General features: G+C 33.9%; 1 protein-coding gene across 2 annotated transcripts in view; it reads right to left on the minus strand.

The window, feature by feature from the left end:
- STX17 (syntaxin 17) overlaps positions 1-18,064 on the minus strand; it is a 67,319-nt gene that overhangs the window by 19,799 nt on the left and 29,456 nt on the right. Inside the window, exons 4-5 of one of the 2 annotated variants that reach the window (XM_017527804.2) lie at positions 16,606-16,665; positions 4,390-4,615 (exon numbers count right to left, since the gene is read on the minus strand). In XM_017527804.2, the coding sequence (XP_017383293.1) occupies positions 4,390-4,615; positions 16,606-16,665 (286 nt within the window). The remainder of the gene's footprint in view (positions 1-4,389; positions 4,616-16,605; positions 16,666-18,064) is intronic. The other variant, XM_017527805.2, reaches the window with a different exon arrangement.

Genomic DNA, 18,064 nt, shown 5'->3' on the forward strand with positions numbered 1-18,064 from the left:
ATGGAATATTATGCAGCCATCAAAAACGATGAGTTTGTGTCCTTTGTAGGGACATGGATGAACCTGGAAACCATCATTCTCAGCAAACTGACAGAAAAGCAGAAGATCAAACACCACATGTTCTCCCTCATAGGTGGGTGTTGAACAATGAGAACACATGGACACAGGGAGGGGAGCACTGCACACTGGGGTCAGTTGGGGGCAAACAGGGGAGGGACAGTGGAGGGTGGGGAGCTGGGGAGAGATAGCAAGGGGAGAGATGCCAGATGTAGGTGATGGGGAGGAAGGCAGCAAATCACACTGCCACGTGTTTATCTATGCAACAATCTTGCATGTTCTTCACATGTACCCCAAAACCTAAAATGCAATAAAATAAATAAATGGAAAAAAAAACAAAAACAAAAAAAAACCCTTATTGTTGGCTGTAAACTCAAATAAACATTAAGAAAACTGGCTCACTTTCATCAAAGTGAGAAATAAACTAAATAACATAAGATTTTTCCCTTTTACATATATCCAAATATTCTCTACCTCTTTCTCCATACTTTATGAACAGCAATCATTTCACCAAGAATTATAATATATAAAAAATTTCCACTAGACTTCACCACATAAGAAAAAGTTTTGTTATAAATCTAAATTAATTCAAAAGCTTTCCTGAAATGTTTTCCAGTTCTGATAGTTTAAAAATAGTGAAATTAATTTATTGATCATCTACATAAGCCTATCTATCAAAATTAAATTACTTCTAAGCATGGCTAACTTAGCTGCAAATGAAGACTTTAAAAAAGTTAAAACCAGTAGAAAATACATCTTTTGAATCACATAATAGAAACCATTTACATGTTTCACAAAACTGTTTCAGTGCATGTATATACCTATGATAAAAATCTAAATTTCATCAAATTCAATATGCTGGTCTGAAGTTCCCAGCAGTTTTAAGATTAGATTCTTTTCTTTTCTGAATATTTGTTTAAAATGTAATAAGATTCTGTTCCTTTTGCACTGCTGAAGTGTGTGTCCTGAGAGTAAAGAAAGACAAAAATGGAGAGAACCATTGATTCGCTCAACGACTTGAATCATCTTTCTAAATACAAATCAGATTTGTAGCTCCTCACTTCTCTTGGTGGGAAGCAATATGCTAAAAATGAAACCAGGCACACAAGTAAGACAGAAGGAAGCTTCTCAGATCAAGAAGATTGGCAGAGAAGATTTGCTTTGAACTCTCAGAATATGGACAAAAGACACAGCAAAATCATCACAGCTTCTCCCAAAACTTAATAAGCTTCTTTCATTCTCCAGAGAACATAAAATGTCCTGTTCTACTTGTTATTTCTATCTGTAAATGAAAAACTATTTTTATATTTTTGATCATACTCATGAAAATGTGGCAACATTGCTCCTGAATCTCTGCTGATGTTTCCAACCAATTTATTTGGAATCAGATTGAATTTGTAAAGTAAAAAGTATTTTAAGGCACTTAACTTCTATGAAATAAAACAGATTTTCCATATAGGCTGTTGCTACTATAATGAGTATCTAAAGCAAAAATAAGGAAAAACTGGAGAGCACAGAATAAAAACATGTAGAATAACAAAAACAGTCTATAGCTAGAAGAAGACCAAATATGGAGCAAACTCAATTCCTACCCACTACTAAAGTATTATGTAAATAGCTACTTGCTTTCATTTAATTATTCATTTCCTTTCCCATCCTCTTGATGATTTATTAATAATATTTCTGGATTTGAGACAATATAGTAGAAATGTTTCTCACATTTGGTGAAATACTTGGGCACTTGGTGAGACAGTAGTTTTTTAATTGCTTTATGTTGGCTATGGATTCACAGTGAAAGCACAATATGACAAGCAGACTATTCAGAATTCGAAATTCTATACACTGTTTTAGGTATAACCTAGGTATCGATTTTATTAATAGAATGACTATCTCAACGAAATCAATACTAGTTACAGAGATTTAATTTTGTAGGGCCGGGCGCGGTGGCTCACGCCTGTAATCCCAGCACTTTGGGAGGCCGAGGCGGGTGGATCACGAGGTCAAGATATCGAGACCATCCTGGTCAACAAGGTGAAACCCCGCCTCTACTAAAAATACAAAAAATTAGCTGGGCATGGTGGCGCGTGCCTGTAATCCCAGCTACTCAGGAGGCTGAGGCAGGAGAACTGCCTAAACCCAGGAGGTGGAGGTTGCGGTGAGCCGAGATCGCGCCATTGCACTCCAGCCTGGGTAACAAGAGCGAAACTCCGTCTCCAAAAAAATAATAAATAAATAAAAATAAAAAAATAAAAAAAAAAATTGTAGTTTTCTCCTAGTAATTAGGCCTTTAGTAGCCTATTTGGTGAATTCAGAAGTTTGAGAATCAAGAGAACTGGGAAGCGAATTTCACCTGCTATTTCTTCTCCCTCATTCTCTGGCTCTGCTCCAATGTTTTCACTTCCTTTATGCACACACTTCTTCAAAATCTGCCCAACTTTTTTTTTTTTTTTTTACACCAATCAGCTTCTTATAGAGAATGTTAATTGCCAGTAAACTGGGAAAGCTGCCTTCTTCTATTAATGATAATAATCACGCAATTCCTCTGATGATATATAAGCCCAAAGTTGTTGACCCCAAACAGTTCTACTGGTAGAAACACATATAATGCAATAATAAAATGCAAATTAAAGCAAGTATTAGGGTATTATCATATTGTGAGAAAACTCTCAGAACTTAAAATTTTTCTTTGAATAGGGGAGTTGCTAGAGATAGTTAATTGAAAGCTACACAGCAAAGAGACTGATTCTAGTTACTCCTTCCAGAAAATCCAGCTTATCTTCACAGTTATTACTACCATCATAACTACCATAATGTCTGGGTACATAAGATGGGCCCTTAATCACACAGAACTATAAAACCCAGTTTCTCTACATGTGCACATAAAGCATCAGTTTGCACTAAGTGATAACAGCCTTCAACCTCACCAATATGGCAACGATAACTACAGGTGAACGGAATAATGAAATGGTAACTACAAGCTATCAAAAAGCATTCTTTCCAAATACTTTTCAACCAAGGATTGAGTGCTAGCATCTCCTCTCAAAAACATTTAGGGTACTGATTATCCACAGAGTGAGGTGATTATGGCACATGTGAAATTACAAAATTGTCTCTAAGAAGATATTTATTTATTTATGTTTATAAAACATTTATGAATGGTCCACTATGTGTCAAGCATTGTGCTAGGTACTAAGGCTGCAACAAAAGCAAGATTACCCAGAAACTCTAAACAGTAGCCTAAATGTTTCTTCCAACAGTTTTTCTCTCTCTATAAATGACCCAGTCATTTATAGAGAGATAATAAAATAAATATAGCACTGAAAATATAAAATAAAAAATAATATGGCTTTGGAGATAGTGAGTGGTACAGGAGTGCTCTGAGTAAATAAAAAGAGAAAAAATGGGCAGGTGTAACATCTCTAAGTTTCTATTCTAATTTGTAATTTACTTCTTTATACTCCATCTTTTCCATAGGATTAAAGGTTGCTTAGAATAATTTATAAAATATAAGAAGATGAGACAAATTACAAATAAAAGAGAACAAAAAAGAAAACAAGGGCAGTAGTTATAAAACAAAGCTACAATAGGTTTAAATATTTGACTTTTGGTGGCTAAAATTTTGGCTGTAAGCTTTCTAGTAAACAATTTAAGTAGGAAAACCTTATCAGTAGGAAAACCTTATCAGTTATTCCATCCAATATCTAAAAGATAAAAAAAGATCAACTACTTTGAAGAACTACTATGTATTAAGCCAAGAATATTTTCAGAGTTAAAGACATTATTATCATATGATTGGCAATTATCAGTTACATCCTTAGAAGAGATGTAATGACAAATTTCACAGGGCTGTTCCTTAGAGTATCACTTCACAGAAGATGATGGCTTGACTCCCATTGTAGATTTCTTAATGTTGTCAGTTATTCAGAGAACTTGGTTGAAAAACAGATCTAACATCCCCTCTGAAAACCAGAATGCTTATGAAAAAATGTATGCCTGAAGAGGTCATCCCTGCACCTGGAAAGGAGTGAAGAGTACTCTGCAGACAAGAATGACATTATGCTTAGGAAATATATTTAAATTTCTCTTCAATACATAGACAAATGGGAACTTGCCCTGAAGTCCCACTCCATAAGCATAGCCTCAGATTTTTCATTCTGCAAAATATCCAGGGTACACATTTCCAGGCACAGTGATCAGGGTCCAAGGAGTCAGCATATTGGGACAGTGAATGATCCAAGAAGACCTATAGATAAATCAGTATCTACTCAAGGAGGTGAGCTTTAATTAACTGCATTACTGTAATTGAGAATAAGACTTAGTACAATACATTACCACCAACAGTCATGGATCTGGTCAAAGGAGGCTGTAGCAAAGTTTCTTCATCATTAAATTGCTTCTTAAGTTCTTCCACAGATTCCAAATGGAGTTGAAGAAATTCTGCTGTTGCTGCTGATGCTTCTTCTTTAACAGGATCTATCATTCTCTTCAGAAGCACTAGGTCATCCTTTCGGACTTTCAAACAAAGTTTCTCAATTTCTCGGATATTGGATCGGAGTTGCTATAAAAGAAAAAAGCATTAATGCCACCATTTCTTAGTATAAAATATCTTTCTTTTCAAAAGTAATGTTATAATAGTTGTGGATGGAAATTATTACAAATGTCTCCACAATAGAAGGTGTAGCATTAATACATTTTCCATGTCTCTGGCTGGCCAAATCCGGCAATTTTGGAACCCACATCCTCATACTTTGAATTTATTTAGCATTTTTTCCTTCATTAAATGTGATTATTACAAAGACAAATGCTCTTCACAATAAATCAAACACTGCAGAAACACATGAAATAAAAATGATTTTCTCACTTTACTTATCCCACCCACTCTCTTAACCCAATCCTCCCACAAATTTCTCATGGCTCATGCACACACTTAACATATATAAGTTTTCTCCCTTTTTATTAAAAAAATGGATTACATTACACACGGTAATCTATAAGTTGTCATTCCATACCCAACTTGACAGTATCATCATGGATATCCCTCCTGCTCAATGGTTGCACTATATGCCATGGTGTAAGTGTAGAATAACTTACTTAATCATTCCTTTGGTGATTAACAGTCATTCATGTTGTTTCTAATTTTTAGTTATTACAAACTATGAAACAAATATCCTTGCAATAAGTCCTAATTTACTATATTAGTATATATTAACATTATGGTACATACTAATATAAACATATTATTTTTTGTACGAAAGACTCCCAGATACTGGAATATTCAAATGATAATGTGCATTTTTATTTCAGAAGCTATTGTTTTTTCCCAAAAAGGTTCAATTCACACTAGTACCAAAGTATGAATGCCTATTTCTCCACATGATGCCAGTCCTGCGTGTTATCTTACTGTTCTTTACTCTGCACTTCTCTATGAATAAAGTTGTTCAGATTTTTATCAAATGATTTTCCTTCTTCTTAAGAGATACCTACTGGCTTAGTCATAAATTTTCCTCCAATATATTGTTATAATGAATTATGTACAGATTTTGTGGTGTAGAGTCATCTTTACATTCCTGGGATAACTCCTTTCTAGTCAATATATATACTTTTAAAATACAATGCTGAATTCATTTGCTAGTATTTTATTTGGAACTTTAGCACGTGTGTGTGTGTGTGTGTGTGTACACGCAAGTGCACATACACAGTTTGTGTACTTCTACTATCTTTACTAGGTTTAAACTCATTTTAACAGGTTTAAGGTTGTGCTAGCTTCATAAAATACACTGGGGAGCTTTCTCTTTCTCAATGGTCTATACTTTGAAAACAAAGAAACTATCCCTTGAAGATTAAATAGAACAGTTTTACAAGAATAATCAAAGTAAGATGTTTCAAAAAAGCTATATGTCTATTAATGTATTTTAAATTATTTTCCCTAAAGTATTTTCACGAATGTTAATGTAAATCCTATACGGTAGACAGACCAATAAGTATTAATTTCTTTAATTTCTCAAATGTATACTCTGAGTGAGGTGTTACACTATTACAGTCCAAATTATTACATATGGAAAAAGCAAAACAAAAAAATCTGTTTAGGATTTAGTTACCTAGTGGCAAAACTGGGGTTAAAACCCAGGTATTCCTATAGGGCCAGCAATCTTCCAACTAAACTACCATCATAATGCCTATCTATATATTATCCTAATATAATACAATCTAAATTTCCCTTTTGCTGTAGTAAAATTAAAGTCAATTCTAGAAATAATGTTGGCTAAGAGTTTTTCAAATTTAATTGAAAACATCAACCTCAGATCCAAGAGGCTTAATAAGCCTTAAAATAAAAAAAAAAATCAATTCTAGAAAAAAAAAAAAAAAACTAATTTAGTTACAACCAAAAGTATCTTTTAAGATTTTTGAGGGTGAAAAAATTGTCCCTCTATCTTACCATGACTCTGTACTTCCTATAACCTTATCTTCAGTCTCTTACCATTCTAATATGAGCTGAAAAACCTAAGGTTAATTAAACTGTAGATTCAAAATATCTGAAAATGTACGTATTAATATGTTAAAATTATATAACCTTAAAGGGGGCCTAGGTGAGCACCTAATCTAACCTCATAATTTTATAATAAGGAAACTGGAGTCTAGACAAACACAGTGGCAAAATTAGGATGACGGCCCAGTCCTCAAATCCCAGAACAAAACTGTTTACAACACACCATCACTTCCTGGCTGTGTGATTATTTTCTGGACCACAATTATAAAGCTTGGTTATACAGTTGCCACACAGTCAACAGAAATATTTTAGGTAATATTATCTTGGAGAAGCATTAAAAATTTTCTACAGCCAAACCTAATGAGCATTTGTTTGTGACATCTTCCTCTCTTATATAATTTGTATATATGTCTGTCCCCAGTCAAATTACAGTATCCAGCTAAGAACTCTATGACTATGAGTAATGGGGTAATAGAGTTTTGAGGGAGAGAAAGAAAAAGCCCACTAAAGTATAAAATCTGATACTATAATAATAGCAACAACAAAAACATAAATAACGGCTAAATTTTAATCAACACGTAAAGTTATTCATTGTGTTGACTGCTTTACATTTTTTATTTTCCCTTCACAACATATCTTTGAAATGGATATTACTATATTCTCATTTCACAGAAGAGAAAAGTAAAACAAGAAGTTCAAAAAGTAGCCCAAGATTACATTGCTAGTGAGTGGTAGGCAGGAATCAAATCCAGGCCACATATCTTGTGTTCTTAACTACTTTATTACATAGCAAACACCATCAAACAGAAATATAATGTAAATCACAAACACAAATCATATATGTAATTTAAAAATTTCAAAAGTTACATTAAAAAAGTAAAAAGAAGCTGGGTGTGGTGGCTCATGCCTGTAATCCCAGCCCGTTGGGAGGCTGAGGCAGGTGGACTGCCTGAGGTCAGGAGTTCAAGACCAGCCTGGCCAACATAGTGAAACCCTGTCTCTACTAAAAATACAAAAAATAAGCTGGGCATGGTGGTGGGTGCCTGTAATCCCAGCTACTAGGGAGGCTGAAGCAGGAGAATCACTAGAACCCAGGAGGTGGAGCTTGCAGTGAGCTGAGATCACCCCACTGCACTCTACCATGGGCAACGATAGCTAAACTCTGTCCCCAAAAATAAATAAATAAAAAGAAACAAGGGAAATTAATTTTAATAATATTTTTATTTAACCTAATATAGCTAAAATACTATTTTAATATGTGATTATAAAAACTATTAATAAATGTCTTCTTTTAAGAAGTATCTGTTCATATCCTTTGCCCAGTTTTACAGGGTTTTTTGTTTTTTTCTTGTAAATTTGTTTAAGTTCCTTGTAGATTCTGGGTATTAGCCCTTTATCAGATGGATAGACTGCAAAAATTTTCTCCCATTCTGTAGGTTGCCTGTGCAATCTGATGATAGTTTCTTTTGCTGTGCAGAAACTCTTTAGTTTAATTAGGTCCCATTTGTCAGTTTTGGCTTTTATTGCCATTGCCTTTGCTTTTTTAGTCATGAACTCTTTGCCTATTCCTATGTCCTGAATGGTACTGCCGAGGCTTTCTTCTAGGATTTTCACAGTTTTAGGTCTTACATTTAAGTCTTTAATCCATCTTGAGTTAATTTTTGTATAAGGTGTAAGGAAGGGGTCCAGTTTCAGTTTTCTGCATATGACTAACCAGTTTTCCCAACACCATTTATTAAATAGGGAAGACATTTATGCAGACAACAAACATACGAAAAAAAGCACATCATCACCAATCATTAGAGAAATGCAAATCAAAACCACAATGAGATACCATCTCACTCCAGTTCAAATGGTGATCATTAAAAAGTCAGGAAACCACAGATGCTGGAGAGAATGTGGAGAAACAGGAACACTTTTACATTGTTGGTGGGAGTGTAATAAATTCAACCATTGTGGAAGACAGTGTGGCGATTCCTCAAGGGTGTAGAACCAGAAATACTATTTGACCCGGCAATCCCATTAGTGGGTGTATACCCAAAGGATTATAAATCATTCTACTATAAAGACATATGCTTATTACAGTGCTGTTCAAAATAGCAAGGACTTGGAACCAACCCAAATGCCCATCAGTGATAGACTGGATTAAAAAAATGTGGCATACATGCACCACGGAATATTATGCAGCTATAAAAAAGGATAAGTTCATGTCCTTTGCAGGGACATGGATGAAGCTGGAAACCATCATTCTCACCAAACTAACAAAAGAACAGAAAACTAAATGCCACATATTCTCACTTATAAGTGGGAGTTGAACAATGAGAACACAGACACAAGAGGGGAACATCATACACCAGGGCCAGTTGGGGGGTGAGGGGGTAGGGCAGGGATAGCATTAGGATAAATATCTAATGTAGATGATGAGGTGATGGGTGCAGCAAACCACTATGGCATGTGTATACCTATGTAACAAACCTGCATGTTCTGCACATGTATCTCAGAACTTAAAACATAATAATAAAAATAAATAAATAAAAATTATTAATAAAATATTTTAATTTTTATTTGTAGTAAGTCTTAGAAATCTGGTATATATTTTATAATCGCAGCACATCTCAGTTCAAACTGGCTACATTTTAAGTGCTCAACAGTCATATGTTGTTAGGAGCTACTACATTGGATAGGGCAACTACAGAGTCTCTCCAAAATCAATAGAGGGAACAGGATGGTAAAATCATATGTGAAGAACATAAAGTTAGGTGTTTCTGCTTCTGAAAATAGCAGAGTAGGTGATTCAGACTAATCTTCTCACCAATGGCTACTTAAAATGTTGAACAAAAATCAAATCACAAAACAAACCAAAAGGAAAAAATAAATTCAAAAGTATCAGAAAGCAAACAAGATAGTAAGTAACTATAGGACAAGAATTGGGCAAAGATGGAAATCTAGAGAGGTGAGTCCTGAACTCAGGGCCACTTTTGCTTTGGGAGTATTTGTATACCAGAGTCCAAACTCACAAGCTTGGATTAAAATTTCATGCCAAGACCTGCAAAGTATAAGGACTCTGGTACTTTAGGTTGGGATCATCAGGGCTCTACCCTAGGAACACAGGTAATCCTAAAATAAAGCAGCCCTTGCAAGAACTACAGACTGGCCTCCAGTCTTGAGTAGTTCATAAAAAAACCTTAAGTTCTAAAATTGGATAAAGATAATCTTGGAAAGTTAGTGCCCCCACGGGCTTAGAAGAGCAAATGAAAATCCCTGGAGGAAGATAACATCATCCCTATCTTCAAATAATTTCCATAATTTTTCAAATACAATGTCCACCAATCAATCAAAGATTATTAAGCACATGAAGACATAGGCAGCATGGGGAAGAAACAGCAAAAACAACAGGCAACAGAAACATCCAAAAGGACATGTAATGTGGGAATGAGCAAATGTAGTCTATAAAACTATAGTTATTTTGTTCAAAGATATAAAAATAAAGCTTAGCAGACAATTAGAAACTATAAAAAGCAACATAGTTTTTTAATGAATATTCTATAATTTTAAAATAGTGTCCAAAAGAATTTAATAAATGAGTTTAGCTTCATATTAGGCCCAGTTCAAGAAAGATGTAAATTGGAAAGAGATCTGAAGAAACTATTTAAAAAGTAACTATTTAAAACTATATAAAAAAAGAAACAAGGAAGGTAAAAAATACAGAAGAAAAGTTAAGAAATACAAAAGATATAGTCAGAAAGGGTACAATACACATTTACTTAGACTCCCAGGAGAAGAGAAAAAATAAATTTGAATAGATAATGACTGAGAATTTTCAAAAAATTGAAGAAAAACATCCATCCACAATTCAAGGTCAACAAATCCTGAGAAGAATAAATAAAAGGAAAACTACACATAGCCAGAAGAGAGAAAAAGTGGGATAAAAAATGTCTAAAAGCAGCTAGAGACAATAGTTTCTTGCAAAGAAACAGTAAGATTATAATATGACTTCTCAACAGCAGTGGAACAATATATTCAAAGTATAGAAAGTAAATTATTATCAATCTGAAGTTCCATATGCTGCATTAATACCAGATATAAAGTTGAAAAATGCAAAAAGAAATGAACAGGAATGAAAGCAAGATAAAAGGTGGGTAAATCTAGATGACCAGTAACTCTACTAAAACAGTAATAATAATGTCTGTGGGGTTTAGAAATATTTATATAAAAATAGCATTTGCGTTTCCAGGAATACATGGAACTAAAAGTCTAAGGAACCTGTATTATCTGTAATTCTAAGTCAAAGAGGTATGTTGTAATTTCTAGTAAACATATATACATTTATTCATTGGTATCCATGGAGGATTGGTTCCAGGATTCCCTGCAAATACCAAAAATCCATAGATGTGCAAACCCTTATATAAAATGGTATAGTATTTGCATATAACCTATGCATATCCTCCTGTACACTTTAAGTCATCTCTAGATTAGTTATAATAACTAATACAATGTAAATATTATATAAATAGTTGTTATACTGTACTTTTATAGGGAATAGTGACAAGGAAAAAAGTCAGAACAGATGCAACTATCCATTTTTTAAAAAAAATATTTTTGTTGGCCGGGAGCGGTGGCTCACGCCTGTAATCCCAGCACTTTGGTGGATCACGAGGTCAAGAGATCGAGACCATCCTGGTCAACATGGTGAAACCCCGTCTCTACTAAAAATACAAAAAATTAGCTGGGCATGGTGGCGCGTGCCTGTAATCCCAGCTACTCAGGAGGCTGAGGCAGGAGAATTGCCTGAACCCAGGAGGCGGAGGTTGCGGTGAGCCGAGATCGCGCCATTGCACTCCAGCCTGGGTAACAAGAGCGAAACTCCGTCTAAAAAAAAAAAAAAAAAAAAAAAAAAAATTTTTTTCAAAAATTGATAAAAAAAAAGAAAAAAAAAAAAAAAAAAAAAAAAAAAAAAAAAAATTTTGTTCCACAATTGGTGAAATCCATGGAAGAGGTCCAAATGTAGTTCCTAAGCTAGAAAGGGGAAAATTGGATAAATAAAAAAAAATGAGATTAATACAAAAGAAAGTAAGTATGGATATTTTTTAAATATGTGTAAGAAATAGAATCCACACCATAAGGTGAAAGATTTAAACCTAAATATATCAATAATTACACTGAATAAAAATGAAATAAATATTCCAGTTACAAGATAAAGATTTATTGACTGAATTTAAAAAACGTAAGTGATATATGAAAAACATAAAGAATGGTTCAATGTAAAAAGATGAAAAAGACAAACCACTTTAACCTTAACAACTCCTCCCTAAAGCAAACGTGCTGTAACAGTATCAGAAAAAAATAGACTTTAAAGCCAAAACATTACTAAAAATAAAGAGAATCACTTTATAATATCTGTACCAGGAATATATAATAACTCTAAAGTTAAATGTACCTAATAACATACCCACGATACATATAATGCAAAAACGGACAGAAACTATAAAGAAAAATTTAAACAAATCCACAATCACAAGGGAAGGCTTTAACACCTTTAAGTAATTAACAGAACAAATGGACAAAGGATATAAGTTAGTATAAAGGATTTGATCAATAACTTTAACATAAACTATATATAAATTATATAGAACATTATACCCAACAAGATGAGAATATACATGTAAAAAACATACAAATACACATGGGGAACATTTATAAAAATTAATTATATACTGATTCTTAAAGCAAGTTTTGACAAATTTCAAAAATATTGACACTGATATACAGACCATGTATTCTGATGACAATAAAACTCAAAATCATTAATAAAATATATCTATAAACATTTCATGTTTAGTAATGAAGAAAGATATATTTCTATGCAACCCACAAATCAAAGAAGAAATCACGATGGAAATTAAAAATGTTGGCTGGGTGCAGTGGCTCATGCCTGTAATCCCAGCAATTTGGGAGGCAGAGGCAGACGGATCATCTGAGGTCAGGATTTCGAGACCAGCCTGACAAACATGGTGAAACCTGTCTTTACTAAAAATACAAAAAATATCTGGGCATGGTGGCAGGCACCTGTAATCCCAGCTACTCAGGAGGCTGAGGCAATAGAATCTCTTGAACCCGTTGCACTCCAGCCTGAGCAACAAGAGAGAAATTTTGTCTAAGGAAAAAGATGCTTCGACCTGAATGAAAAGAAAAATAAAGCATATTTAAACATACAAGCAGCTAAAGTAATAGAAATTTATAGCTGTAACTGCATGTGGATATATATATGTGTATGTGTGTATACACACATACACATATATATATATATATACACACACACACACACACACATACACATATACATATACGTTAGAAAAGAAAAAGGTTGAAAATCAGTAAATTGAACATCCATCTCAAGAAACTAGAAAGTGGCAAAAACAACTGCAAACAAAAGTAGAAAGGAGAAAATAATAAAGATGTAAACATAAATTTGATGAAACAGAAAAACAAGCATACACTAGATTAATAAAGCCAAAATTGGATTTTGGGAAGACTAACAAAATTGATAAACCTCATTGAGAAGTAATTTTTAAAAATAAAGAAGGCATACATAACCAAAATCAGAAATGAAAAAGGGGCATTACTACTGATCTTGCAGAATTAAAAATAAGAGATTTTGAAAAAATTTATGCCAATAAATTAGAAAACTTAGATGAAGTAAATTATTAGAAGACTATAACTTATCAAACTGACAAGAAATAGAAACCAAAATAGTAATATAATTATTAAAGAAATTAAATGTATATTTTGAAGTCTCTCTTCCTCCCCATACTCCCCACAGAAAACCAAAACCAACTAAACAAAGATACAAACAAACAAAAAACCCAGTATGGATAGTTTTACCGGCCAATTCTACCAAACATTTAAAGAAAATTACACAAATTCTTCAAAGGTACAGAAAAAGACCATCCTCTAACTCTTTATGACGGCAGAACCTTGACGCGAAACTTAACAAGAAGATTAAGAATAAAGAGAAATTTAGACTAGGTGCATGCACTATAAACAAGATTTTAAAATCCTAAAGAAATGTCAGCAATTTAAAACTAGCAGCATACAAAAGATAAAACAATAAAATAGAATATGGTCATGGATTGGAAAATTCAATATTGCAAAGATGTCACTTTTATTCAAATATAGAGATTCAGCTGGGCGTGGTGGCTCACGTCTGTAATCTCAGCACTTTGGGAGTCCAAGATGGGCAGATCACTTACACGGCATTAGTGCAAGAATAGACACATACACAGTGAAACAGTCAAGAAACAACCCAAACATATATGGACTTGACTTATAGCAAAGGTAGCACTACAGAGTAATGCTGGGGAAAAAAATGAAGCTTTCAAAACATTATGCTTAGTAATTTGGGTATCCTTATGAAAAACAAAATAAAGCTGAATATACCACTTCACACCATATACAGTATAATAATCAACCAGATGGACTATAGACATAAATGTGAAAGGCAAAACAGTAACACTTTTAAATAGAAGAATGTCTTTGTGACCCTGAGGTAGGAAAGATTTCTTAAACATGGCACAGCCCTCCACTGCACTCCAGCCTGGGTGACAAAGGAAGACCCTGTCTCTAAAAAATAAAAATAAAAATAAACATGGCACAAAATCACCAACCATAAAATACTGATAACCTTTAAATTAAATGAGCTTCTGGTCATCAAAAGATACCACTAAGACAGTGAAAAAGTAAACCACTGAGTGGTAAAAGATAACTGTAAAACATATAACTAATCAATGGGTCATAGGCAGAGCATATAAAGAAGTCTTACACATCAGTATTAAAAAATTACAAAAAACCCATAGGAATGTAGGCAAGAACTGTAAATGGGTACTTCTCATAAATAAATGAAAAGTTAATCTCATGAATAATCAGGTAAATCTAAATTAAAACCACAATTAACTTACCCACCAGAACAAATAAAATTAAAGTCTGAGAATAGTAAACATTGATATTGATAAGGATGTGGTACTCACAGGACTGTATTCACTGCTGGAAGGAATGTAAAATTAACACTGCTGTTTTGGAAAATAGCTTGGCATTACTTACTAAAGTTGAACATAAGTATGCACAATGAACTAATAATTCCTGTCCTAGGAATACACCCAACAGAAATATGTGCATATGTGTAAAAATACATAAGAATGTTAATAATATGTATAATATAAATTGAACAACTCAAATGTTCATAAATAGTACAATAGATACACTATGGTATATTCATTAAATAGAATATATACAGCAATGAAAATAGATGAACTATTGTTACAGGCAAAAATATAGGTAAATCACAAGCCAAATACAAAAGATATCTTCTGTTTAACTCAATTTATATAATGTTCAAAAATAGGCTAAATTAAATTACGATCTTAAGAACACACTTTGGCAGTAAAATTATACGGAAAAGTTACAAAGTATTTACCATATAAATCAAGATAGTGATTATTTTTGCAGGGGAAAAGGTGTTTGTAATTGGGAAGAGGCTATGGGCTTCTAGCATACCAGCAACTGTCTATTTCTTGATCTGAGTAGTATATGAGTGTTCACAGTATAACAATTTAGGTGTACATGTTTTAGACACTTCTAGAGTATACATGTTGTATTTCACAATAAAAAGTTTAAATAATACTTTTGGAAAAGAATATTATATTGACCTGTATGGTCAACTAACCTTAGGACAGAAACAAAGTTGAACGTATTGAGTAGGCGTAAAACTGAGTAGGGATTTTATTGTGGAAGCAAACTGGATGTTAATTAATTAATTCAAATGAACTGTAAAGTTTCTAAGATGGGGACTGTGTCTAATTTCTTTGTCATATATCTTCAAGGCCATGTTTGGTCCCTGGTATATGGTACGATTCAATCAATATGGTAAAAGAATGAATGCTTTATTAATACTTTTCTCAAAGTGGCAAAGCAGTGGTCCGACACATGGATCTCCAACTATCAAGAAACCAACGAAAATTCTTCTCTAGAAAAGTATGTCACTAGCATATGAAACATTCTATCTTTCATTAGGTGGAGAAAATAATGAAAAGAACTACTCCTTTGGAATTAATTCTGACACACACGCATAAAATAGTGAAGTGGAAGTGAGATGCATGAGCGAGAAACCATGATACCATCCTGAAGTTCCCAAGTGTTAGAAGGAACACTAGGATTAGCAATTCGTTAGGAAAGTGAATTTTATAACGTTTAAAGAAAAAAGCTGTATGATGCCACAGCAGAAATCATACTGTAATAAAAATTTTTGAAAAAGAGATAACATTTCTAAAAAGTAAAATTCTGACACTATGAAAGCAAGTTAGTCTGACATTATAAAAACAAATTAAGCTTACACCTGTATTCCCAGCTCCTTGGGTGGCCAAGGCGAGCAGATCACTTGAGGTCCGGAGTTGGAGACCAGCCTGGCCACATGGTGAAACCCCATCTCTATTAAAAATACAAAAATTAGCCAGATGTGGTGGCAGGCACCTGTAATCCCAGCTACTTAGGAGGCTGAGGCAGGAGAATCACTTGAACCCAGGAGTTGGAGGCTGCAGTGAGCCAAGATCGTTCTACTGCACTCCACCCTGGGTGATAAGAGCAAGACTGCTTCTCAAAAAATAAAAAATAAGAAAAATTAAGGTTAATCTGATAAGAAAGAAAAGAAAGTGGCATCTAAAGAATACAATATGGTTGTTGTGTAAGGTGTGCTATGATAGGTTCAGAATTTTAAGAGACTTGTGAAACAAGAAGAATCTTGTTAAGTAAAGTAAGAACCCAGAATGAGCGGAGGCTGATGAAAAATGTTAAGAACAAGAAAAAGGACTTAAAAAAATACACGTAGAGTAAGAACAAGAAACAAAGTTCAGGCCTACTGCTTGGGGCAGATGGTACAGTGTTAGCAGATGATGCAGAGAAAGCAAAACTATGTAACTCCTATTTTGATTTTGATTCTCTATTAAGGGGACATTTTCAAAATGAAAGGGGCAGAAGAAACATGCTCAAAGGAAATTTGAAACATATCTTACAGTAAGGATCCAGGTAGGCTTCATAAAGGAGGAGAGACTTGTGCTGTCTGAAAAATAATACTGGGAAAACAGAACATAATAAATAGGAAGAATAGACTGGGGAAAGACTGAGGTAGGCTAGCAGCCTTCTAAATACATTTCATCAATTTTAGAACACGGTATCTTCTCTAAAATTGAAAGGCATCTTACAATAAATGGTAAAACGAATTGTCCATAGTTAACTGGCAGTACTTTTTATTTCTTAGAGGTATACAAAATAATAGTATTTTTATTATATTATATTTATTATATTATATTATATTATAAATATTATATTTATTATATTATAAACATTAACAACTGATAATGTTTCAGATTTAATTTCTTCCCTAAGATTCTGTAGAACCTATGCCAATCAGAGTAGAGGTCAAGGATCCTAAATCCTGATTAATCAACTCATAAGAATTTTAAGGCAAAATTTAAGTTATAAATTCCTCTAAAGCTCACAATAACCTAAAACAGTTTATATATCCTAATAGAATTCATTTTGGACTCTACTCTTATATCTTCTTTTCCATTCTCTACCAGGCTTTGCTTTTCCTTAATCATTTCTTCTTTTCTCCTAACCAGTCTACTACATTTGCTTCTCCACTCTCCTCCTCATTCCCTCTCTTTTCTATTGTTTCTCCCTTTTAAATCATCCCCTTTTTTAAAAAATTGAAAAGTAGATAGCTCAAGTGTTCTATATTTTTCCTAGTAAAATCATGAAAGTCACATCTCACGTCTACAGGTTCCATGGCTGATTTTATTTTTGTGCATCTGTATATTTACAAAACTGGGATAGATTCTCCAAAGCAGTATCTTTCCAAATGTGGTCTGAAATCTACTGAATCAAAATCTCTAATGTGGATCCCAGAAATCTGTGACCTCAACAAGTTCCACATCATCACTATTATGAAGAAAAAGCTACGCTTATCAGGTAGCTTCCTCCCTCTCTCTTTCTTTTTCTCTTTTCCTCTCTCCATTCCTGCCTCCCTCTCTCCCTTCCTGCCTCCCTCTCTCCCTTCCTTCCTCCCTCCCTTCCTTCCTTGCTTCCAGACAGGGTCTCACTCTGTCACCTAGGCTGTAGTACAGTGGCACGATCATGGCTCACTGCAATCTGAATCTCCCAGGCTCAACAGATCTTCCCATCTCAGCCTCCCAAGTAGCTGGACCACAGGCACACACCACCACGCCTGGCTAATTTTTTGGTATTTTTTGTAGAGACAGAGTTTCACCATGTTGCCCAAGCTGATCTTGAACTCATGGGCTCAGGCGATCCATCCACCTCGGCCTCCAAAAACGCTGGCATTAGAGGCATAAGCCACTGCTCCTGGCCTTTATCAATTTTTTAATTCTAAAAAATATCCTCAGGTAGGATCGTGTTTTATAAAGGTTATATATACCCTCTTTAAGTAACTGCTATTATAGGATGTTTGGT

Source organism: Cebus imitator, unplaced genomic scaffold, assembly GCF_001604975.1.
Source record: "Cebus imitator isolate Cc_AM_T3 unplaced genomic scaffold, Cebus_imitator-1.0 Scaffold51, whole genome shotgun sequence".
NCBI classification, from domain to species: Eukaryota; Metazoa; Chordata; class Mammalia; order Primates; family Cebidae; genus Cebus; species Cebus imitator.